Source organism: Urocampus carinirostris, chromosome 10 (genome assembly GCF_059441175.1).
Source record: "Urocampus carinirostris isolate Australia breed hairy pipefish chromosome 10, RoL_Ucar_1.0, whole genome shotgun sequence".
Taxonomy (NCBI): domain Eukaryota; kingdom Metazoa; phylum Chordata; class Actinopteri; order Syngnathiformes; family Syngnathidae; genus Urocampus; species Urocampus carinirostris.
This window is the reverse complement of record NC_142358.1, coordinates 3,730,441-3,757,335: the sequence shown is the minus strand read 5'-3', so window position 1 is coordinate 3,757,335 and position 26,895 is coordinate 3,730,441. Positions and strand designations below refer to the sequence as shown.

The 26,895-nt window shown below is 39.0% G+C and overlaps 1 protein-coding gene across 1 annotated transcript in view; it reads left to right on the top strand.

The window, feature by feature from the left end:
- LOC148357516 (cell adhesion molecule 2-like) overlaps window positions 1-26,895 on the top strand; it is a 177,377-nt gene that overhangs the window by 101,635 nt on the left and 48,847 nt on the right. The window contains exon 2 of the mRNA XM_088345296.1: window positions 14,292-14,318. Within this exon, the coding sequence (XP_088201422.1) occupies window positions 14,292-14,318 (27 nt within the window). The remainder of the gene's footprint in view (window positions 1-14,291; window positions 14,319-26,895) is intronic.

Here is a 26,895-nt window from a genome sequence, read left to right as displayed (position 1 = left end):
TAATTTACCACTAGTAAAACCGTAGCATGCTAGAAAGTTTATATTGTATTTGTCCATAAGAATTAGTGTTAATTTAAAACTGGCTTTTTTGCTGGGTAACACCAACGAATGTTAAAAATAACACTCGATAGTGTTCATTTTTTTCAATCCCTGTTCTTGTTTACCACTAGTCAGGATGTTAGAAAGTGTATACAGAACTTGTCTAAATCAATCAGTGTTATTTTATTCCTGAAAGTATTATTTTTCAGTGCCTATTATTCTCACCACTAGTAAAATATTAATACACTAAAAAGTACTTTTTACAATACTTGTCCACATCAATTAATATTAATATAACGCTGGCCATTTTGCTGGAAAACACTAATAATAATAATAATAATTTCCTTTGTATTGTCATTCTTTGTAACAATGTACACAGAACGAAATGTCGATACACCTGACCCGTTGTAGCGAGCCGATGCAGCCGCAGCCAACAGAGGGCGCCGCCATTTTACCAATTAGGTATGACTCGGCCGAGGCGCGAACCAGCGACCTCCCAGTCTCAAAGCGGGCACACTACCATCTAGGCTACTGAGCTGGTAATGAGTGATAGAATAACACTAGAAAGTGTGTATACACATATTGGTATTTCAATGACTGTTTTTATTTACCAGAATCAAAACACTATTACACTAATAAGTGTCTACATGGACAACATCAGTAAGTATTAATTCAACACTGGTGATTTTGATGGGTAACACTGAATAGTGTTACTGTACTTTTCCTCATCAACTTGTGTTAATTTACCACTAGCGGTTTTGCTGCAAAAAATGAAGAGCTTTGGTATTTTTTAATCCTTTTTGTTAACAACTAGAAAACCACTAGAAAACTAAATGTGACTATACTGTACTTGTACACATGAATTACAATCTTAAATCCTGAAATTACTGTTAATTTACCTCTTGCCATTTGGCTGCCTAACACTGAAGGGTGTTAAATAAACACTACAAATTGTTAGTATTTTTAAGTGTAAAAACACTAACACAATATTAAAAGCTTCTATACAATACTTGACTCCATCAATTAATGTTAATTTAGCACTGGCCATTTTGTTGGGTAACACCAAACAGTGTTAATTTAACACGAATAGAGTGTTAATATTTTCAGAACCTGTTTTTTTACCTTAAACACCCCCCAGGCATGCTTTAGGTCTCCACACTCGCTTCCTGTTTGTTGTCTGTTGAATCGGATTTTGAGAACGGTCTCCATGACGACGCTAACCACCGGCTAGCTTGTCCTTACCTGTACTGGCGGCGCTCGTAAAAAAAAACCTGACGCGGCGTTTAAGGCCTTTGCAGAGGCGGCAATTCATGTGTAGAGTGAGAGGTCACCCGGGATTTTTCCTATCGTTTTATCAGCCCTGTTTTCTATTTTGGGAGACGTTAGCAACTTTAGCGTTGGTGTTTTGTGTTCGGAAAGAAGGAAAAAAACGCGGAGGCTGCGTTACAATGGTCCCGGCAGATCAATGCACTTCCTATTTAGCGGCAAAAAAAACATCCATTCAACAGAGTCAAAAATAAAGGACGAGAGTGGAAACAATTTGATTAATCTGGATCAGTTCATGTATGGATTAATTTAATCTAATTCATTGATGGACCCATGAGTCCAACATTCAAGCATTGACTACTTTTTCTTTCACAATTTCCTTCTCTAGCCACTTTTGTTAGCCACTTGGCTGAATGGGTCGCCGATAGCCACTTTTGTTATTGCAAGCTGGTCGGTCTTTTAAATATAATGTGGTTGTTCACATCAATTAGTTTAATTTAATAGTGGTGATTATGCTGGGTAACACAGAAGAGGGTTATTTTATCACTAGAAAGTGTGTTTTCATATTTGTCAGTGACTGAAGTACAGTAAAAGTGTCTATACTGTACTGGTCTACGTCAATTAGCGTAACCTTGACACTGTCTAGCAGCGCTTATTGTGTTTTCAGTGCCTGTTTTTTTGTGTACCACTAGCAAAACACTATTGCATTAAAATGTGTCCACTTAGTACTTCGTAGTAGTTCACATCAGTCTGTGTTATTTAACACCAGGGTTTTGCTGGGTTACACTGATGAGTGTTAAGTTAACACTAACGGGTGTATTTTAGTATCTTACAGTGCCAGTAGTACACTAAAAGTGTCTATACTGTAATTGTCTACATCAATTAGTGTTACCTTAACACTGTCTAGCTGCCCTTGTTTTGCCCTTCAGTGTCAGAACTGAGTCCTGTGATTCAGGCATTTTGGAATTTCTTTTCCACTGTCTCTTCCTCTAGCTACTTGGGTTAACCATTTGGCTAAAGGAAATGGGTCGCCCACTAGTCACTCTTGTTATTAGCTGCTCTTGTTTTCTCCTTTAGTGTCATAACTCATCCATTTGCAGTTTGGTCTAGATCAGGGGATGGTGTCATAAGAGACGGCTCAGCTAAAAAGTCTCTGTAGTGCGAAGTGGAAGGAGAAGAGGACGACGAGGTGAGCGGAGAAGATGAGGTAAAATTTTGGACTATTTGATAAAGTTTCAGGAGCGAGCAGAGAGAGTGGGAAAGGTGAGATGGCACAACATTCATTTGGACAGGTCAGGTAACTTAAAATTAGTTTTACCTGGTTATATCAGTATCAGAAATTATTTTCCCCCCATTTTATTAACACTCCACTTATTGAAACATAAATATTTTGTTTGTTTGTTGTACATGATTCAATTGTTTGTTTGTTTGTACATGATTCAGATTGAATCGTTTCTTGTACATGATTCAATTGTTTGTTTGTTTGTACATGATTCAAATTGAATCGTTTCTCCGGCGCCGTCACGAATGGCAGCCACTCCAGCAGCTCCCGTGTTATTTTCGATTGTTCTCAGTTATTTTCGATTGTTCTCAGCTTAGGGATGCTGCTGGAAAAGTGAATTTCCCTTCGGGGATGAATAAAGTATCTATCTATCTATCTATCTATCTATAACTGAGTTCCCGTAATCAGGCCCCTTGGACTCTTTCTTTCCACTGTCTCAAGCCATTCATGTTAACAACTTGGCTGTTGAGTTCAGTGCCGTCGCTAAATTCTGTGATGAAGTCATCTTCGACTTTATTGCCACAGTCTGCTTGTCTAGCCACGTATGTCAACCACTTGCCTGCAGATCATGACTCACAACTAGCTGCTTTTGTCATTGTTTGCTACTCACGCTTCATTCCTAAGTGCCGTGATTGAGCTGGGTGTCATCGCCAAGTCCTGTGATTCTGTGATTATTTCCAGTTTTCTTCTCTAGCCATTCATGTTAGCCATTTGCTATGGTTATTATCCTAAAACTTGTTTCCAGATTTTAGTGTTTTCAGCATATTAAACACTGTCACTTTAAAAAATAATAAGGATAACCTAACTCTTGTTTGAAATCATGTAATCATGTTTTTTCTTCATCGCTATAACTCTAAGCTCAGGTTACAAAGCACGGATACAAAGTGTCAAGCTGAGAAAAGCAATTTCTCGTCCTCCGGAAACGTACGTTGGCAAAATTGCCACCAAAGAGCATATTAGCTTCCCAGCTGAGCAGGTACAACTGGAGTATTTTATGCAAATAGTTGCTTAGGGGAAATCAGGGGATTTACCACATTAGGTCAAATCAAGTCCTGAGTGCCTTTCCATTTACGCTGCTTTTGCAAGTTTATTTTTTGAATTGCTTCATTTTCTCCTGCATGAGAATAGGAAAAATATGTCGGCTGTGAATAAAGACGCGGACATATTGAATTTGTTTTGCTGTGTTAGAGAAACAAAAATATATAGTACAAAAAGTCTGTCTGGAAAACTGAAAATTTGAAAAAAATAGAAAATAATCAAGTTTCATTATGACATCATTGTTGTTATTTAAAGTATTTTTTTTATTTTATTTTACTTATTAAGAACAATTTCGTTATTTTAGCTTGACATTGCAAAAAGGCCAAGTTAAAAAAATGAAAGGATTGAAAAATCTAAAATAATTATCTTATAAAAAGAAAAAAATATCAAGTTTTATTATTACATAACTGCTCTCATTTTTAGTATTATTTTTCATATTTTACCATACAAAAAAAAAACAATCCAACTTTCCAAAATTTTGCTTGACATTAAAAAAATACAATAAGTGAGGAAAAAAAATACAAAATAAACATCTGGTTTCATTATCAAAAAAAGTTCTTATTATAAGTATTATTTTTCTTATTTTAACAATTTAATAAAAATCTAATTTTCCTTACTTTACCTGGACAAAACAAATGCAAAAGATGAATATAATTTTGGGGGGTTTATTATTACATCATTGCTTTTTTATTTTAGGTACAGTGGAACCTCGGTTCTCGACCATAATCCATTCCAGAACCCTGTTCGAGAACCGATTTGTTCAATCACCGAAATCATTTTTCCCATTAAAAATAATGTAAATCGTTTTAATCCGTTCCAACACCCTGAATGTTTACCATGAATATTTAACGTAAACATGAAGCTAACCCAGGCTAATCGTACAATCGCGTTATCGTAATCTTCCGTACGAAAGATTACGCTAACATGAACGTGTAAAAATAAAAAAAATCAAGTCATTTAGCACCACAAGTGGCTAGCGCTTCATTGGAAAGGGGGCTCCGTTCCAACACCCTGAATGTTTACCTGAATGTTCAACGTAATCATAGAGCTAACCCAGGCTAATCGTACGTTCGCGTTATCGTAATCTTCCGTACGAAAGATTACGCTAACACAAACGTGTAAAAAAAGAAAAAAGATAAAGAAAAGAATTATAAAGAGGATTTCTTACCTTTGTGGTGGTCAGCAGAAGGCACATGCTGTATTCCCTAGCAAGATCGGAAACTCGCACACCTCTTTCATATTTAGCTATTATGTCTTTCTTAAAGGCAATAGTTGTACGAACAACTTTTCTTTTTTCACCTGTCCTGCTTGCACCGACCTTCTTCGGAGGCATAGTTAGGGGCTAAAACACTCCGTTCACTGATATTAAAAGCGAAAGCAAAAAGAGGCAAGTGCGCACGTGATAGCAGTTGGTCACGAGGGGTGGGGGCGTTCTACACGGTCTACACCCGTACGCCGCTCAGCATCGCACTCTAGCGTACGCACTCACACATTACTAGCGTTCGAACTCCAAATTTTTGACCAAATTTTTGAACAGCGAAGCAAGAATTTCTCGAAATTTTTGGTCGAACACCGATTTGTTCGAACTGAGAGGCGTTCGAACTGAGGTTCCACTGTATCATTTTTCTCATTTTAGAATACTTAGAAAAATGATTTGCCCTCAACTTACCTCAACACTGCAAAACATTAGGTAAAAGACCAAAACAAATTATAATATTATTGAACTTATTAATCTATAAGTAACTGTTACATTGATGCATCATTTTGATTTTTGAATTATCTTAATTGTACAAACATATTTTTATTATCATTAATACTATCTACTATCATTAGTTATTTTGAGTAAAAGTTAAGGAAAGTACATTTTTGTAATATCAATTTAAAATAATACATGTTATGTATTATTTTATTTTGAGCCCAAAATTCAGGGTGTTGGAACGGAGCCCCCTTTCCAATGAAGCGCTAGCCACTTGTGGTGCTAAATGACTTTCCAAAAGGCCTCTGGAGATTTTTTTTACCCACTATTTCCATCTCTAGCCACTCATTTTAGCCACTTGGCTCCAGGCTATTGCTAGCTGCTATTGTAATGGTTTGCAACTCCTGCTCCGTCCTCAAGTGTCACTCGCCTTCCACAGCTGAGTCTAATGATATAGGCATCGTCCACTATCCTGTCACTGTTTCGTTCTTGAATCTGGCTTGCCCCTACAATGCTATTGTTATTGTTATGGCTGCTTCTTTTTCATTCTTTAGTGTCAATCACTTAGAGTAGAGTCCTGTCATTTAGGCATCTCCACTTTTTCCACTGTTTCCTTATCCCGCCACTTATGTTAGCCACTTGACTGCACATTATGGTTCATTGCTGGCTGTTATTGTTTTTGTGTTGGCTTCTCCTGCTTCATCCTTCAGTGTCAATCGCCTACCATGGCTGGTCCTATAAGCGAGCATAGCCAAATTCTATTATTGAGAAAAAGTTGTGATGGAATTTTGAATCTGAACATGTTGTGAGAAACACAGTTTGTTTAATTCATGAGTCGGCCAGCGAAGGAGCTCGGCCATTAATCACAAGCCTGTCTGCATTTTGCAAGGGGATTGATGCTTTGATGAAGCCGCTGTCCACAATACCAACAACCGACCATATCTGTTACCACGCAACTGCCTTGAACTTTACCGCCGCTCTTAAAAATTATGGGGTTTGTTCAGTCTCAGAGAATGTCTTTTTTTTTTTCCAAAAATGGCCTTTTTGACAAGGACCTTAATAAGACATTTTCAATAAATCAAGCGTGAAGGATTCATACCTGCGCCGGCAGAACAAATAACAGCAGGCCGCCGCACGACCTCAATTTTATGCAATACGATAAATGTGTTTTCATAGGCCTGTCCTTTAAAAAGGGCCATACTGAAAAAAAAAAAGCTAACTTTTATTAGTGAAGCAAGGACGTTGCTGTAAAAGAAAAGCTCGCAGTCGACAATGACAACTGAACAACAAAGGAGAAAAAAAAAGTGGAGATGTATTTAATGCTAATGACATTGAAATGTTCTTCAGTAAGTTTGGAAACAAAATAGTATTTTGAATACAATCCAATGGCTAGCCAACAAGAGATGACTCATAATAGTTTTTTCAAAGTGACTGTGTAATGATTCACCACTAGAGGTTGTTGTAGCTTAGAATAGAGCTAAAGCATGCACGTTTGAAGAATACAGACTATGGAAGCACTAAAGATACCACTTCCCCAAAAGGCCAAACTCCATACACTTGGAGCAGCTGAAAAGGGCCAATGGCTGGAGTTGGTCAGAGCAAGTTTAAGTGGCTTAGTTTGTCTGCTAGCAGAATAAGATCCTAAAAGATTGCATGGACATTACGACAGTAAATCATGGAACTCACTAACATGGGTGGCTAAACAAGGAAACATTGGTAAAAAAAAAAAACATTAGGTGTGTAATTCACGCAACTCAGTGAGGTTTGCTTGCATAAGCAGCTGTAGAAAGAGAGTGACACTGAAGGGACTTTCATGACCATCTGTGGAAGGCAAATGACACTGAAAGACAAAGCAGAAGAAGCTAAGAATACCAATAGCGGCTAACAGGAAACCATAGCCTGCAGTCAAGCTTGTTAACATGAGTGGCTAGAGAATAAAACTGTGGGAAAAAAAAGTCCAAAATACCCAAATTGTGGGACTCTGCACCTATTACTTGCCTGAGCAGCTGTAGAAGGTGGGTGACACTGAAGGACAGAACCCGAGTGACCAACAATAACAATACTGGCTAGCGATGAAACATAGCCTGCAGCAAAGTGACTTAAATGAATGCCTGAAGATGGAAATAGTGGTAAAAAAGTCCAGAATGCCTGAATTATTAGACTTGGTGATGTTCGCTACCATGACCAGCTGTGGAAGGCAAGTGTTACTGAAAGACAAAGCAGGAGCAGCTAACAAGAACAATAGCTGTTAGTGGCGAGCCATAGCCTACAGCCAAGTGGCTAAAATACGTGGTTAGTGAAGGAAACAGTGGAAAACGAGTCAGGGATGCCTGAACCACTCGGTAACCATAAGGTATTGTACAGTTTTACAATGTCTTTAGTGACAGCAAATGTTGCTTTTGTCATCTTTTGAATGAGTGTATTTACACAAAAAAACGAACAATCGTTGTGATAACTAGCAAGTTAATGCTAATTACCTAAAACAATCCTAATCTCCTTTATTTTTCAGTTCTACAATGTCCACAGTGAATGTAAATATTTTTTGTGTTACTTTACTAGTTAATGCTAATGTAGCCAAAAACATAAAATCACAGTGCTACTTTTGAGAACAGAGATCATGTGTATATTAAAAACTAATTGTGCTATCTGCATTAAGCATTTTTATTTATTGATAGATTTATACATTCTAATCAAAAGCTTTACACTTGCTAATAGCAGGTATACTAGAATTGTAATGAACCCGCTAACTTAGCATACACTGACCAAGCCTTTACACTCATCCACTGATGTTGAAATTATTCAGCATGTGTATTAAATTGTGTTATATTAATCAAAAGCAACTCTATTTTCATCCATCGTATTATGCTAACGAGCTAACAGAAGCTACTTTTTGCCCGTGTACTCAATTAAATTGGTGGAAAGGGACTCAAGTTACGTTTGTATTTTCAATATTCATTCTCACTCATTTAGCATTTTACGAGCGGTTGTATAAGAAGATTAAGTACCTAGTCAGAAAAATGCAAAGTGTACTGATACGGATTATGTGATGATGTGCGCCAGACGCATAATGAGAATCGTAAAAAGTTGCATATTTTATATTAGGAGAGAGTGAACCGTGTGTACTGTCACTCATCTATTATGTTTTTCTATTCACATTATAATAAAAAAAAGTGTCATGTTAAGCACAAATTGTAATTTTATTTTGTTAATATTATTTTCGCTATATCAAACAAAAAATACCCTATGCTGCATTTGAGAGAGGCGGAAAGTCGGATTTTTGGAAGTGAAAAAAATATATTCTAAGGCACGATTTGAAATTTAAAAATGGCGTATTTTGGGTAACTATTTTAATAGCTGTTTAAGTAGCTCAATTGTAGACCTGCGACAATGAAATGTATTTTTATTTATTGCAACAGCACAAATGTTTAGCTCCATTTAACTTAAAGCATATTTAACGCCAAAGTAAGGTCAAAAACAACTAAAGCTTGAGTTAACGTGAGTTAATACTTTGAAAGCGCTTATTTGGTATGCGGTGTATTTTTTTGTTTATTTATCCTAAATATTATGGAACATAATGCATGCATCCTGAGAGCTTTAACGTATCTTATTAACTTATGAAAACTTTATTTCGAACATTAGAAAATAAAAACAGGGCAAAAACAACAAAAACAATATCAACATAATATGTTGAAAAAGGGGTAGTAAGAAGCAGACGCTTATTTTCCCTATCCCTTCATCTTCCTGATTAATTACATTTTTATCTATGCTGAAAACCAAGCCAAAAACAACTTGAACATGAGTTATCTCGAGTTAACCCAAGTTAATACGTTTTGAGCGCTCATTTGATATTAGGTGTCAGTTTTTAATTAATATTCATCTTTAATATTAAAGAACATTAAGACCTTAGAACTGTGCCGCACACGTGCTACCCACTGCGGCGCCGTGCTGTCCCGCTTATTTAATCTCATCTCATCTCATTAGCTACACCGCTTATCCTCAGTAGGGTCGCGGGGGGGCTGGAGCCCATCCCAGCAATCATCGGGCAGTGGGCAGGGGACACCCTGAACTGGTTGCCAGCCAATCGCAGGGCACACGGGGACGGACAACTCACTCGCTCATTCACACCTAGGGACAATTTAAACCGGCCAATTCACCTGAAATGCATGTTTTTGGAATGTGGGAGGAAACCCACGCAAGCACGGAGAGAACATACAAACTCCGCACAAGAAGTCTGGAGCTGGATTTGAACCCACGCAGGAGGTTCCCAAGACATGAACCGTGCCGCACATGCGCTAACCACTGCGCCGCCGTGCTGCCCCGCTTATTTAATATTAGGTCTAATTTATATTTGTTCTGAATATTTTTCCAAATTAAGAACACACCTTGACCAAAGTTGAGTAAAAGCAGCTTGAATGTGAGTTAACTCGATATAAAAGTTTGAATATGCATATCTTGCAGGTGTATTTTTATCCATCCATCCATCCATTATCTGCACTGCTTATCCTCAGTAGGGTCGCAGGGGTGCTGTAGCCCATCCCAGCTGTCTTCCGGCAATGGGCAGGGGACACCCTGAACTGGTTGCCAACCAGTCGCAGGGCACACAGACAGACAACTCATTGCTCATTCACACCTAGGGACGATTTGGACCGTCCAATTAACCTGACATGCATGTTTTTGGAATGGGGGAGGAAATCGGAGTCCCTGGAGGAAACCCACGCAGGCACAGGGAGAACATGCAAGCTCCAAACAGGGAAGCTGCAGTAGCTGGACTAGAACCCTTAACCTCCGCACCGTGGAGCTGGGTGCTAACCACCCATCTGCCGTGGCTGGTCCAAATTGTCCCCAGGTTAGAACGAGCGAGTTAGTTGTCTGTGTGCCCTGCGACTGGCTGGCAACCGGTTCAGGGTGTTTTCCCCTGCCTGCAGCCCGGGGTTAGCTGGGATGGGCTCCAGCACCCCGCGACCCTAGTGAGAAAAAGCGGCATGGATAGTGAATGGATGGATAGTACCTTCATGTAAAGTGGTTGTTGTGTTGCATTTTTGTTCGCGTAAGAATCTTCATTTCCTCGCTGCAAACAAGTCAGATCACTAGTTTCCTTTTTGTTGACTATGTCATTACTCCATCCTCATAATAGAGACTCTATTTTCGTATCTGTGCTCTTTTTAGTTCGCTTTACTCCCTGCAGATTCATTTATGCTGCTTTTTTCATAAGAACTTTCCCTGAAAATGTTTTTAATGAGAACAAATGACTTTTGTGGTCTCGTTTGTGAAAGCGCCGCATTTGTGGAAGCAAGGCGCACACAAATACATCGTTATCAAGTCCCGCCTCCCCCTGCAACGGTGTCAGCGTTGTTATGATGGATGTGCTCGCTTCTGGCATATCAGCAAAGTGAAAGTCGTCGTTTCCGCATTGATCGCGTCAAATAAAAAGTTGTTGTTATTTTGTGTGACACCGAGCAGATAACAAGTGGGGAACGTTTGCCTTGGCCACGACACTAGCGATGACGCGAGCAGCATTAGCGACGTTAGCGCTGGTGTCCTCAGTCTTGTTGGAGATGGGAAGTGACCTCGAGTTGTTGTTGCTGACTGTTTTTCCATTCTGGTGTTGTAGAAGGTTAAAGGAGGTTAAAGTTGGAAAGCATTGCCTCTTGAGTTAAGGTACATTAAAATGATTAACTTTTTTTTTTTTTTTTTTTTTTTGGTTTGAACAAATTTATTGACACTAAAAACAGAAAACAATCATGACAATCTCAACAGCAATTAAGCACATTCACAATATTATATTCCAATATTACGTTTTTAACAGCAAACACAAAGTGAGGTTTGAACAAACCTTCTCGAAAATCTTATTAGCAATCAAACATATTCACAATTTCATTATATAACATCTTTGTTAGTGTCAATAGATCCGTCCAGGCCAAAGTCGATTGTCCTCGGTCTGAACAAATCCACCGACACCAACAGCAGCAAAACACAGCCATCAAGCATATTCACAATTTTTTTATATCTGAAAATAATTAACTTGAGGTTGAAAATCCAAAGGTTTAACTCAATTGTTGATACCTCAAAGTTAAAACCCTGTGACTTAAACTGCTGTTTTGAAGCACATTAAATGCTTTGAATCAGTTAAAGCTCTAAACCTTTAACTTGATATCATTGTTGTAAAGCTTTGAGCTTAAACTCAGGGATAATGCCTCTTGTTTTTAATTCATCTCATCTCATTAGCTGCACAGCTTTATCCTCAGTAGGGTCGCGGGGGTGCTGGAGCCCATCCCAGCAATCATCGGGCAGTGGGCAGGGGACACCCTGAACTGGTTATCAGCCAATCGTGTTAAAATCTCCGAGCCCATTAGCAGGGTTAAAGCTTTAACTCTGGATTGATGTTTTTCCTATTTTGACTTGTGTGGTAATAATTTAATTGCTTTACTGAAGCAGTTTTAAAGCTTTGAATCAGAGTTAAAGCTTTAAAATTTTAACTAATGGTTAAAGATTTTAAGCTTTGATTCATTAGTACAAATTTATGGCTCAAACTCAGGGTTAACAATTTCCATCTCTAACTTTTTAATAACTTTAAAAGCTGTGAGTTTAAGTCCTCTGGCAGGTAATAAAGCTTTTAATTCAGAGTTAATGTTTAACTGATTATGTTTAGAAGCCTTCTTTAACACGGCATAAATCTAAGTTAAAGTTTTCACTATGGGCGTTAAAATAATAACCCAGAGTTAAAGTGTAAAGCTTTCATTTTAATCTACACTGATATAGAGCTACTACAGGGCTTTAACCCCAAGCTACTAAAGCAGTGGTCCCCAAACTACGGCTCGCGGGCCGGATACGGCCTGCCTCCACATTTGATCCGGCCCCCTGAACAATACCAGAAAGCATTTTGATTTTGTTTTTCATATATGTGTATTTGTATTTGATAATAAAGTTGGACTTTTGCAAAAAATGTTCCTTAGTTATGAACTATTTTCATTATTAACTATTAGTTTGTAACTATTTTATACGGCGCAACAAGGGTTGTTGACTAGTTAAAATGTTATATTTTGGGATTTTGGTGATGCTTAGTAAAGCAGAAAAAGTGAATTACCAGTATATCACCACTAGATGGCATAGTCTCACAGGTCAGAGAAGGGTGTTTGGGGCAAGTCTCACAGCACCTCACGTGATTTAATGAGACTTGTTCAGTAAATCACTCTTAATGTCAACAAGTAAATGGTAACGTGTGAGACTGTCATTTACCATCTATTTTGCAGGTGAGATGTTTATACTGGTAACACATTTACAGTGAGGAGGATAATATGTGAAAATAGTACGAGTGAGTCGTCCGTTAGCATAAGCAACAGAGTGAGGTATGCTACGTTATGCGGGACTGGGTTAAGAGTGTACTGTGATGTTAATATGTATATTTGGTTACCATAAAACACAAAGTGAGTTGTTTTGGAAGGTACAGTTATGGTGTTTTTGTTAAATGATTCTTGAAAAGTACCAATTGATGGCAATGTCATATTGTATTTATATGTTAAAGGAGATCTCACGTAATTTAATGAGATTTGTTCAATAAATCACTCTTAATGTCAACAAGTAAATGGTGTCGTGTAAGACTGACATTTTGCAGGTAAAACAACAAGAACAAACAAAAACAAACAAAAAAACAACAAAACAACAAAACAAACAAAACAAAAACAAAAACAAAAAAAAAAAAAAATATATATATATATATATATATATATATATATATATATATATATAAAACACATGAACCCAGAGAGGGTTATTTGGTTATTGTTTATTTCATAAATAGTGTTATTTATTTCCTGGCTTTTTTTCTGTGAGGAGCCTAGAGAGGGTTATTTGGTTATTATTTATTTCATTAATAGTGGTATTTATTTTCTGACTTTTATTATGTGAAGAATCCAGAAAAGGTTTTTTAAATGTGGCTTTCTGGAAAACAATACATTTTTACATTTAGGCACTCCTGCAAACAGCACACTTTTTTTGTTACAAACTGACCCCGGCCCCTCATCAGAGAAGGGAAAAGTTATGTGGCCCTCACAGGAAAAAGATTGGGGACTCCTGTACTAAAGAGTTAAAGATTTTAAACGTTAACACTAAGTTAAAGCTTTAACATTCACGTCTACTGCTCTGAGTTAAAGCCCTGTGATTAAAACGTTTCTGTTCCAGAAACCTTTAAGGCTTTAAATCAGAGTTAAAGATTTAATACTTAGTTAGAGTTAAATCCCCCTGGTTTTTAGTGCTGCTTTGATGCAGTTCTAAAGCTTTGAATTTCAATTTAAAGCTTTATAACTAACTTGCAGTTAAATATTCAAAGCTTAAACTCAGTGTTAATTAATTAAAGCTTTAACTCTTGTAGCATGGAGTTAAAGCCCCCTGACAGCTGTAAATCAGTTCAAATCATAGTTAAAGCTTTAAAGCAATACCTCTGTGTAGATTATTTAACGGTTCAACTCTTGTTTTAATAATTTAGAGGTAAATCCCTTCTGATTTCAATTGTTGTGTTGAAGTAGGGTTAAAACTTAATTAGTTAAATGTTCAACTTTGAATTAAAGCTTTAACCCCTTTTTAAAGCTTTAAACTGTAACTTATGCTTATATGCTTTTACTCCTATTATTTTTCACGGCTTTCAGATTCAACTTAACCAATTAAACATTCAACTTTGAATCAAAGCTTTAACTTTAATATTTAAGTGTAAACCTCTAAATCTGAGTTCAAGCTTTTAGTTATGTAGCTCATTGTTTAAAGCCTTTACTCGGATCTTGATTTTGATTACAGGGTTGAGGCAGGTGCAATTTCACACCCACCCATAAAAACCTTTCAATCTGTATTTGCAAACAATGAATTGTTCGTAGCGACAAAGCCGGCTAACACTCTCTGCACTAACTGTGAATGTGCATTTCATTATTGCTGTTTTCTCCTATCTAACCTGATGTTTCCTCCCCTTCTTCATGCTCTCAGTGGAAGGGACAAAAAGCAAACCCAAAGGTGAGTTATTACCTCAATTTTCTTGCAAGCTGATTTATGAGGGGCACCGCTAGCAATAAAGCGCTTGTGTCTCAGCTTCCCCAGCAAAGCCTTGTCTATTTTTTGTTTAGTTTTTTCCCTCCCATGTGCAGGTTAAATATTAGTTGAGTCAATTAAGACGCCCTTAAATCCCCTTGAAACGACACTAGTAAAATAGCAATCCCTTGTTCATACGAAAACACTGGAAAATCACGTTCAAATACAACTACAGTGTTCCCTTGACATTTCACATGAGTGTAATAAAGAACATGCTACAGTGGTACCTCTACTCACAAATTTAATTCGTTTTGGGAGTAGCTTTGTAACCTAAAACATTTGTTAGTAGAGACGCCTTTTCAATGTAAACGCGCCTATCCGTTACAAGCCTTGCAAAAGTATGATATTTTTCTTTAAATAAACCGTAAAAGAGCATCGGAAAATATAACAAATACATAATTGAATTAGATTACCGCACAAAGAACATAAAACAAGAGGCACATATTGTAAAAAAGAGTAAAGGAAATAACAAAAATAATAATTTACCTTTTAACTGGCCCCATTGTGTACTGGTCCTAAGCAGTGTTTTTTGCCTTGCGTTTAATGAAAATCTGATCCAATGACTGCTGCTTTTGCTGGCTTTTGACCATCTGTCGGAAATAAGCGAGGCAGATTTACTGGGAGTGGCAAATTGCAGCACATACTGTACTGTATTTTTAACTTTGTATCCTAAAACGCCTTTGTAACCACAGGCAATATTTTGCCGTTCAGGTACTTTGTAACCTAAATGTTTTGTGTATAGAGACGGTTCAACTCTTGTTTTAATAACTTAGGGGTAAATCCCTTCTGATTTCAATTGTTGTGTTGAAGTAGGGTTAAAACCTAATTAGTTAAAGTAGAGGCACCACTTTAATGTATCAATGCCCAAAGTCAAGTCAGAGCAGCATGAATTAACACTAGAAGTTCCAGGACTTTTCTTACCCCTCCAGAATGACCAGCGCGCAGACGAAAGACTACAACTAAACTCCACGCCCATTTTGTCACCATTGTTCTGTTAATAGAATGTGGTGGGTGGTGGTTCAAAAATAAAGCATAAATACTACATAAATACAACTAGAGTAATACTAGAGTGTCCCTTTTTGTCTCACCTAAAATGCACTGCACTGTTTTGACCTCTATACATTATCCCCAGTCGACTGTTGCCAAAAACAGGTGCCAAGAGAACAAATAAGTGTAATACGAACAGCACCCATGATCCATTATCGTATAGTCGACTATTGCTGCAAGCGGGGGATGGAAAAATGTTAAAAATGTAGGGGGCTACTTCATGAATGTTCATGAATCACTGACATAAACAAGGGATTACTATTACTGTTCTCTTATAAATCTGTACTTTGTAGAAATTCACTTAATACGGTTGTTTATGAACGGATTAACTGCGCAAATCACGAACCTATGGCTCGCGAGCTATCTATGGGTCTTTTCATGAGTATATCTGGCTCTGAGATCAAATTAATATGTTGCACATTTCTTTTTGGTATTTGTAGGTCTGGTGTTCAGATCCCAATTTTGGTACATGAGCAAGCTGAACAACACTCACATAACTCTTGGTTCATCTAGGTACAGTATCCATAGGGTGCATTCTTAACTCTAAAAAATACTTTAAATGGTAGCTCATTAAACTATGTATGTTCTGTTGAGATACCTTTTGAGGAAAACCTACAAAACAAACTGTAAACACCCCAAAACGCCAGCAAACCACTCAGAGTAATTTGATTGAGTGATTAATAATGGTGCTCGTATCTCTGAACACAGCACTCCCTGCGCTCTCTCTCGCTCAATGGCGTCCGCACCACAGGTAAATACGATGATATCCTTAAGGTTTGCTGCATTTTGTGGCATTTTCACAAAAGAACTTTGCTTGCACCTTTTTTTGAAGCCATTGTTTACGAAAAAAACGGAGGTTAAAATAAGCTTCACCGATCTTAAGTAACTATGGGAGGGAGACACATTTTAAGTGGTAAATTTATGATGATGTGGGACACGAGCTCTGGCATTATTATTATTATTTAAGATATTTGATCAAATCATCAAATGGCACATGGTGAAATAAAATGTGCTGAAGAATTTGCTTTTGTGTGAAGAGCGGGTATAGCAGTTTGTCGAACGTCTTAAAATATATGGAGTGGCTCCCTCAAAATAAAAATATATAAATATTTTTAGTTTTATGGCTCTTAGGGTCAATAAGTTTCCCGAACCTTGTATTGTAATTAAATGAAATTAACAGTCAAGTGAACAGGATAGATTAAAGCAACAAAAAGAAAGTGCACCCGTATTAAAACACGAATACCGTAAATCCCTTAAAGGTTGCCCATTCTAAAACCTCATAACTATGTCCGTCCAGTTGGCAGCAAATTAGATACGATGGTGGCCATTTGTAATGTGGCCAAAGCAATCATCGCTTCGGCTTTTAGAATAATTGTGTATAGATTTCCCACAACCGAATCAGCAGGATATCAGAAAAAACCCGTTGGGTCCGTTCCAGAGCGTGACGGCCGCCTTCACGTTCCAAACTTTGAAAGCGTGCTTCACTTTAGACAGGTCATTTAGCCATTAGCTGCCGCTAATGGATCCCAGCCAGATTTAGTGCTAATTAGCTATCCTCCTAAAGACTTCTTAAATCCTTCCAATCAAGGAGGTTTTATTGCCCGCGTTAAGAGCGTTCCTGTCACCGTGAGCGATGAGATATGACCTTTATGTGGTTATTGCAACAATTTAGCTGTAATACGTATTATTCCTCTTTGGTTTGGCACGGAAGGTGAGTGAAGGTGACACGGCATGTTGTGCTGCCTTTGGAAAAAAAGAAATCTTATCTGCTTTTTATGAGGCGGTCTGGAGCCCCGTTATTATCGACGCTTTCCACTTAATGAAAGTGTCATTTTCACACGTGATGAATGTGCTTTAACGCCACGTTAGGCCATAATTACCACACATTTTCACACGTTAAACACGCACCAAACAAAAGTATAGATGGGAAAATAAGGCACACATGTTGTTGTCTTGTCGTGAAAAATCTCAAAGTGTAAAAGTCCCAGCAAATATGCACTAAACTCAATGTTAGGATTAGTAGTAAGTGATTGTTATATAAGCAATCGCTACCAAATTAGTTTGCATGAACGGCTAAAGATAGCTACTGCAGCTAATGTGGATATTGGTTGCATTAGTGAAAATGTGCGCTAAATCCAGAACAGATTGGACTAAGCATCTGAGCCAAACTAACATTTATCCTTCAATTTTCTGAGATGACGACTGTCTTCAAAACCGTTACAAAAACAGTTAATTGAAAAGACATTGGCATTACCGACAAGCGGCAAGTTTGTTATACAAGCATTAGCTGCCAAATTAATTAGCATTAACTGCTAAAGTAAAGCCTGCCATCATAGCAATATTATTTGGGAATGTCGCTAAATCCATAACAGAATCGAATAGATTATTTTTTCCAAAGTCTAACAGTGTGACTTAAAGGTTCATTAAAAAGCCACTAGCATTAATGGCTATCCCCAATACTAGGATGGGTAGTAAGCAATATAAAAGACTACTATTAGGTGCCAAATATATAATTGCTAAAGCAAAGCTAGCATTGTTATTAGCTAATGCGGCGAGTGCTTGTGTTTGAGAAAATATGTGCTAAATCCAGAACACATTGGAATAGTCCTCTGAGCCAAGCTGACTATTGTTTTTCCGATCGTTGATATCACCATTTTGTTCACAAAATCTTTGACATAGTATCTTAAAGGTTAATTAAAAATAAAATCAATTTAACAGCTAGGCTGCTAGGGCCATGTCCTAAATGAGAAGGCAAGTGTTTAGCTTTTTTTAGTATGAACATTACCTGGCAAACTAATTAGAATTAACATCCAAGAGAAGATAGCCACCATAGCTAAGACAGCCAGTGGTTACTCTAGCATAAATCCAGGCAAAATCTAATGATTTTTACATTTTTTGCAACACTAAGTGCCTTAAAGGTTGAAAATAGTGAATAATTTAACGTAGTTCTCCCTGTGCAAATTCAGCGCCCCCGTGTCGTGTTTGAGCCCCCCGCCCTCTCCCGTTTGCTACATTTAATTGCAAATTTGTAGCATTAGCCGTCTTCTGGTTTTCCTGAACCTCGCCGCGAATGATAACGGCGTCCGTGTTCAAACACGGAAGCTGTTAGCCGTTGAAAATTGCCTGGGGCGGCCGTGTTTGCCGGTTAAACTCTCGGTGTCGTTATCGCCGGTGGGGGAGTAGTAGATTTGATTTTAGGCGCAAGAATATCTTTATTTGCAGACTAGCGCCGATAGAATTGATGAAAAGCTGCTCAAGGTTAAGCCATTCCAACTTGACGTGACTTTCATCGTGCGCTTATTAGAAGAGAGCTTGATTGAAAGCGTTCATATGAGTTTTATTTCCTCAAAGCCGTTGTCGCCTTTGTCAGTACAGTTATATTAGACCAGGGGTGGGCATACTTCAGCCCGCGGACCACATGCGGCCCGTGAGGATTTTTTTATCCGGGCCTTCAAACAAAAATGGTCAAAATGTAATGAGAGTAAATAAAGTACTACAAAAAAAAAAATTATAATACGACAAAATGAACGATCCAATGTTGGGCTTTGTTCTATGCTAAGAAGAAAAATATACTTTTAAAATACTACAAAGGGCAGCACGGCGGCGCAGTGGTTAGCGCTTGTGCGGCACAGTTCATGTCATTGGAACCTGTCGTGGGTTCAAATCCAGCTCCAGACTTTCTGTGCGGAGTTTGTATGTTCTCCCCGTGCTTGCGTGGGTTTCCTCCGGGCACTCCGGTTTCCTCCCACATTTCAAAGACATGCATTTCAGGTGAATTGGCCGGTCCAAATTGTCCCTAGGTGTGAATGAGCGAATGAGTTGTCTGTCCCTGTGTGCCCTGCGATTGGCTGGCAACCAGTTCAGGGTGTCCCCTGCCCACTGCCCGATGATTGCTGGGATGGGCTCCAGCCCCCCCGCGACCCTACTGAGGATAAGCGGTACGGCTAATGAGATGAGATGAGAAATACTATAAATATTTTACTACAGTAATACTATATCCATCCATCCATTATCTGCACCGCTTATCCTCAGTAGGGTCGCAGGGGTGCTGGAGCCCATCCCAGCTATCTTCAGGCAGTGGGCAGGGGACACCCTGAACTGGTTGTAGCCAGTCGCAGGGCACACAGAGACAACTCACAGCTCACTCGCTCATTCACAACTAGGGACAATTTGGACTAATCAATTAACCTGAAACGCATGTTTTTGGAATGTGGGAGGAAACGAAGTGCCCGGAGGAAACACACTCAAGCAAAGGGAGAACATGCAAACTCCACACAGGAAGGTTCGATCTCATGACCTCAGAACACCCGTTAACCGCTGCGCTGCCGTGCTGCTACAGTAATACTATAGTACAAAAATACTACTACAGAAATATTTAATCAGAAATACTACAAAAATATGACTACAAAAATACTACAAAGGAAATACTACAAAATATTACAAAAATACAACAACTGAAATACCAATAAAATAATACAAAATTATTTAAAATATACTTCAACAGAAATAGTACAAAAATACCACTACAACAATAATACAATACAAAAATACTACTACAGAAATATTACATCAGCAATACTAAAAAAATATTAATACAGAAATAGCATACAACAAATATACAACAGATATACTACAAAGATTCTAACATGGGAATACAACAAAAATAGTACTGCAGAGATACTGCAAAAATAAAACTATGGCATTGTTACAGAAATACAACAGAAATACTACAAAGATCTACTATGGAAATACAACAAAATTACTACAGAATGACTACAAAAAGGTACAGTAATACTACAAGAGTAAAACTACAGTGATGTTCCAGAAATACAACATAATTACTAAAAAAAACACTACTGCAGGAATCCTACAAAAATAAAAGTACAGTAATACTACAAAATAGAAGTGCAGTATACTGCAAAAGTGTGACTATAAAAATACAACTAAAGTAATATTATAAAACTAAAAATCTAATTTAGTGATTTAAACAGGGACCTAATAATATTAAATTGGTAAAAATATATTATTCTCACTTTAACTGTTTAAAAAACAGTTTAAAGAAACTAATCTATTTTAAAACAAATATCAATATATAAATATATCACAGAGCTTTCCAAATGTATATTCATTCAGAAAAAAATATGTGTTTATTGTTTGAAGTCGTATTTTTCTTTGTCATCTTTTTAAAATCTAAAATATATTATTTTTAATGATTGTCTAAAATGTTAAACACATATACGTATACTGATATATATATATATATATATATATATATATATATATATACATACATACATACGGGGCAGCACGGCGGTTAGCGCCACAGTTCATGTCTTGGAAACCTCCTGCGTGGGTTCAAATCCAGCTCCAGACTTCCTGTGCGCAGTTTGGATGTTCTCCCCGTGCTTGCGTGGGTTTCCTCCGTGCACTCCGGTTTCCTCCCACATTTCAAAAACATGCATCTCAGGTGAATTGGCGGGTCCAAATTGTCCCTAGGTGTGAATGAGCGAGCGAGTTGTCTGTCCCTGTGTGCCCTGCGATTGGTTGGCAACCAGTTCAGGGTGTCCCCTGCCCACTGCCCGATGATTGCTGGGATGGGCTCCAGCACCCCCGCGACCCTACTGAGGATAAGCGGTGCAGCTAATGAGATGAGATGAGATGAGATATGTATATATATACATATATATATATATATATATACATATATATATATATATATATATATATATATATATACATATATTTATATATATATATATATATATATATATATATATATATATATATATATATATATATATATATATATATATATACATAATTATACGCCCGGCCGGAAGCGGGCCCCAGGCCGTGAATTTGACACCTATGGTCTAGAGCAGGGGGTCAGCAACCTTTTCGGTGTGGAGTGCCACATTCAAATTTTCATGTAAATCAGTTTGCCACACCAAGATTGATGACTTGCACAACATTTTTTTTTTATATCCAACAACTGTCATTTTATACCAGTCTGAATATACAACATGGATATACATTGAAATTGTATAACTGACCAATTTATCTTCCACTATTCTTGTTAATCAACGAACTAAAAAATTACTGTGAGCAACATGTGGAAAGGCCTGTAGACATCCATGACTTAAACTATTCTTCATCAACAATGAACTACAATAAAAATCAAGTGATATGGCAGTGTCTGAATCTGGTGACAAAAAGTTACCGGACACCCAGGCATACAACTCTGAAAAGTTGCCTGCCCAGCCAAAAAGTTGCCTGCCCCATTTTTCACAACTTGAAACACAATAAGACCACTAATCGCAAAAAAAAAAAAAAACATTGTTGCAAAGTATTATGGATTGATAATCAGAATATATAACAGAACAACACTTTAAATGTCACGGTCGCCTTGGTGACCAGTCTGCCCCGCCCTCTGGGCAACAGCTGAAGCAGTTTCCACTAATTGTGTGTCTGATTTAAGGCTGCATTGTGGGCTCTGCGGTGGCGGGTTCATTAATACTCATTATTCACAATCCCGGTCTGTTATGCCTTGTCCTGTTTTAGTCTGTTATGCCTTGTCCTGTTGAGTTCGTGCCGGAGGAACTCTGTATTGTTCTGTTTTGCCTCGGAGTATTGGGCGACTTTTATTTTATTAAATAAAACCTATGGATCGTCAACGCATTTGAGTTCTCCCTTCATGCCTCCTGCCTCCGTTCTGGTCCGGTCCCCTTCCACGCCACCAACGTCTCGTGACAGAATGAACCCGCCCTCAAATAGAACTCGGCGAACGATCCCAGCGCGACTTGGGGAGAGCTGGAGAGCGCAGTTCGGCAGGCGCCTATTGAGTTGGCCTTCCCTGCCCGTTCGAACCACGGCCCCGCCCGTCGTGGTCCTTGCTGTGCCTCGAATGGGGTCCCGGGAAGAATTGACGCCTGCCTGTTCAACTCTCATGCCTGCCTGCTCGACTCCCATGCCTGCCTTGAGTCTCCCTGTACTGATTTTGTTCAGTCTTTCCTGTCCTGTCTTGTCTGTTCTGAATCTGTTCCCCCTGAGTCTGACTCTTCTGAATCTGTTCCCCCTGAGTCTGACTCTTCTGAATCTGTTCCCCCCTGAGTCTGACTCTTCTGAATCTGTTCCCCCCTGAGTCTGACTCTTCTGAATCTGTTCCCCCCTGAGTCTGACTCTTCTGAATCTGTTCCCCCCTGAGTCTGACTCTTCTGAATCTGTTCCCCCCTGAGTCTGACTCTTCTGAATCTGTTCCCCCCTGAGTCTGACTCTTCTGAATCTGTTCCCCCCTGAGTCTGACTCTTCTGAATCTGATCCCCCCTGAGTCTGACTCTTCTGAATCTGATAACCCCCTGAGTCTGACTCTTCTGAATCTGATAACCCCCTGAGTCTGACTCTTCTGAATCTGATAACCCCCTGAGTGCGACTCTTCTGAATCTGATAACCCCCTGAGTGCGACTCTTCTGCATCGGCCTGACCTGAGTGCGACTCTTCTGTAGAGGCCTGACCTGAGTGCGACTCTTCTGTAGAGGCCTGACCTGAGTGCGACTCTTCTGTAGAGGCCTGTCCTGTTTACCCGTTCTGATTCTGCTCTGATTTTGCCTGTCCTGTTCTCGTCAGTTCTGCCTGTCTGTTATCCCCTGTCCTGTTCTCGTCAGTTCTGCCTGTCTGTTATCCCCTGTCCTGTTCTCGTCAGTTCTGCCTGTCTGTTATCCCCTGTCCAGCTTGCCCGCCGGACCCCCCCCTGCCGAGCGCCGATTCCGATCCGCCCGACGCAGATGGCACCTGTCTCTCCCCGTTCCTGCGTGTTCGGAGGAGGGAGCGGGGTTGCCCCAATCGTGAGCGTCGAACCATTCCGGGGCGTGAGGTTGTAATTTTTTCTTTTTTGGGACCTCGGGAGCTGTCCCTTAAGAGGGGGGCTCTGTCACGGTCGCCTTGGTGACCAGTCTGCCCCGCCCTCTGGGCAACAGCTGAAGCAGTTTCCACTAATTGTGTGTCTGATTTAAGGCTGCATTGTGGGCTCTGCGGTGGCGGGTTCATTAATACTCATTATTCACAATCCCGGTCTGTTATGCCTTGTCCTGTTTTAGTCTGTTATGCCTTGTCCTGTTGAGTTCGTGCCGGAGGAACTCTGTATTGTTCTGTTTTGCCTCGGAGTATTGGGCGACTTTTATTTTATTAAATAAAACCTATGGATCGTCAACGCATTTGAGTTCTCCCTTCATGCCTCCTGCCTCCGTTCTGGTCCGGTCCCCTTCCACGCCACCAACGTCTCGTGACATTAAAATTAAGTTTATTATAAATCTACTTATAACATTCATTGCATGGATATGACATCGCTGTTTTCCATCTGCCATCAGTATGTATCTGTGTTTACTCATCTTCATTAATGCAATCTTTGCTACAAGCGACGTGAACTCCTCTTTCCACGATTCTTTTAATGTATGTGTACGTTTTGTAGCGTCATAAATTTTGTTTCCTTTGAATATTTATTCAGGGGCTGAGGTTTTGGCTTGATTCCTAACCACTTCTCCATTTTTCTTGTGTTCTCTGTGCGTCTACTTTTGTTAAGATTTGTCTGTTTAATAGTGCTCTTACTCGTGATATTGCGGTAAGACGTTTTTCATTGTGTGACGTCATTACGCACGCACCATATTTCGTTCTGCTATTGTTGATTGCCATGTTGTATTGAATGGAGCCGTGTTCTGGTTTTGCTTGCTGTTGAGGAATAATTATGCTTAAAGGCTGAACCACAATGTCCTGCTTATCTTCTCACGCACAAGGAAACTGCACACTCTGACATATCCTTCACAACTTTGGAAAATTATATGCAAGTGTGCAGCCTTATAACGCTCATGAAAGTCTGGAAGCACGAAGTTATTCTATGTCTTCTGATCGGCCGACGTAAAAGATGCATGCCCCGGGCGTCCGGGCAGACGTTATTTCAAACACTGGATATGGACAGCTACCATACCATTCATCAATAAAATCTTATTTTAGAAACTATCAAAACTTGAAACACACACACACCTTTAATATATTCGCCATCAGTTAATGGTTTTCCGTGCTTTGCCATGCAGTGAGCAATGTCATGGCTTGCTTCAGTGATGGCGTTTGTAGCAGTGACAAATGTTTTCAGGGTCTGTGTTTGTTTGCCGTATCTGGACACAACGCGTTTTAATGTCTCTGCCATGTCAGACTCATCATTGAATTTATGTTCATGGTTCGTCTTTTCATGACGTGTACACTTGATGTGCGAGGTACAACGCTGTCGAGGCATAATGCACAAACAGCGTGGTCATTTTTTGCACGAAACCTCGGTCATCTGTCCACGCTGGCTGAAAAGAACGATATTTATTCGCTGGGTGAGCTGTTGTGATTCGTTCATTTATCGTGCACCAGTGTTCCTGTAGGTGCGTTAAAACACGGATCCTTCCTCCTTTGCGAGGCACGGCGCAGAGATACACTTCGGAAGTAGAGGAGGCGGGCGTTACCGTAAAGCCTCTAAAAAACACAGCCCACACCTGAAAATGTCTGAATTTCACCTAAAAATGTGCATGAAAAAAAAAAATATTGTTATTTATCCGTGCGCTCGCGTGTCACTGGTTAACCCCTCGGTACGCGTGCCATGAGTTGCCGACCCCTGGTCTAGGGGGGATGCAGGGGCGTGCACGGGTGGTGCATCTCTTCTTCAGTTGACAGCGAACTTAACTAGTTTAAACTTTTTATACTAGGCAACTTTAGATTCATGCAAAACAGAATCCCTGAAAAACAAACTACACACCAACAAAAATTAACTCTTCAGTGCCATAAAATCATTTTAAATACAAGAACTCCTTACCAATGTAGACTGAAACACAAAACCCCTGAAAAACACACAAAAATATAAACTGTATATAACTAAGTCAAAAACATAGTCTCTCCTGAATATTGGCATTTAGGAACACAAAGTGCTAAGCTTTGAGTGACTGTCAGTGATAGAAATTGCAATGTTGAGCCATTATTACAGTTAAAATTATTCCAAATAAGGATAATTTTCCTGCTTTGGCTCATGTTTTTTATTTATTTTGATTATGTCTTGCACCGTTCCTCTGCTCACTTTGTTGCTGCGGCGGAATTCCCCTCACCCCAAACCCTCCCTCCTATGCTCAGCAAACAAACACAGGCTTATTAACCAATCAACAAAAAGTAGATTGAGGACAAACAAAGGAGGATACCATGGCTTTGCGATATTTTTAAATTGGATATTATAAAGTTATATTGATTAAATTCCAGTTTTTATATATATATATATATATATATATATATTTGAAGAGATTATTATATTTTTTAACAATAAAAGTAAATGAGACACTGTGGCTGGACCAATTAAGTCCCTGGCAGTCTGCCAGAGACTTTGGTAAGGGAAACACTGCAATCAGAACAAAGTGCATGATGAAAGGTAAACTGCGTTCTAGCGAGGGATTACTGTATTTACATTTCTTGACTATGGATGAGGCATCCAAAGCTGGTCTTGGGGACATTTTGCAGTTTGTCAATCCCTAAATCAGACCAATCCCATCATTTTTCATCCGAAGATCATGAAAAGGCCAAGAGGCGTTTCCCGCTGTGCCCTCATAAAACTCTCGGCGGATCAAAAGGTCGCCTCAAAGTCCGCAGAAGATATCAATAGCACCTTGACGTGTCTTTGATGAACGGGGCTGATTAAGATGAACGGGAAGCGCCCGGGTCACTTTGGCCTTCAAGGATTTTCTGCACGTCTTGATATTTTCCTTCTAAACTTTTGAGGAAAACGAAATCCCAACCTTCACATGCTGCATATCGCTACAAAAAAATGTTTTCATTGAATATTTTAAAGAGATTGTTCAAATATTACTGGAAAATGTAATTATAGTATAAAAATATGGTATAAAAAGATTTTGTTTGTTTTAAGTCATTTTTCTTGTCACAACAAAAAAAAAAATGTTTTTTTTTTTTTAAAGCAGAAAAGGTAAACATTATTTAAAACTGTCTAAAATTGTGTACTTATGTTTAAAAATATTAAATTGCACTTTTAAAAATGTCATGATTACTAACCCAGATCACCTGGAGAAATCATGTGGCGCCTGGGTGGGCGCCTTTTGATTGGCTGGCACTCCTCTTTTAAGCGCCCTGCGCCCAGAGAGATGTGTCAGAGCGTACATTCTTGTAACTCTGTGTGTTTCTCCCGATTTCCCGTTCGTTAAGAACTCTGCTTACCTGATTTTGCCTGCCTCTGATCCGACCTGTTTCCGTCCCATGTTTTGATCTATTCTCCAGTCCCGGTAAACACGACCTGCCTACTTCATTCAACCTTCTGGCCCAAGAGATGACGAAGGTATTTGTTTCGAGTTCTTCGTCGGCCGATTCCTCCCGTTCGCTTCTGAACATTCGCCAGGGAAGACGCACAATAGCTGACTATGCAATTGACTTT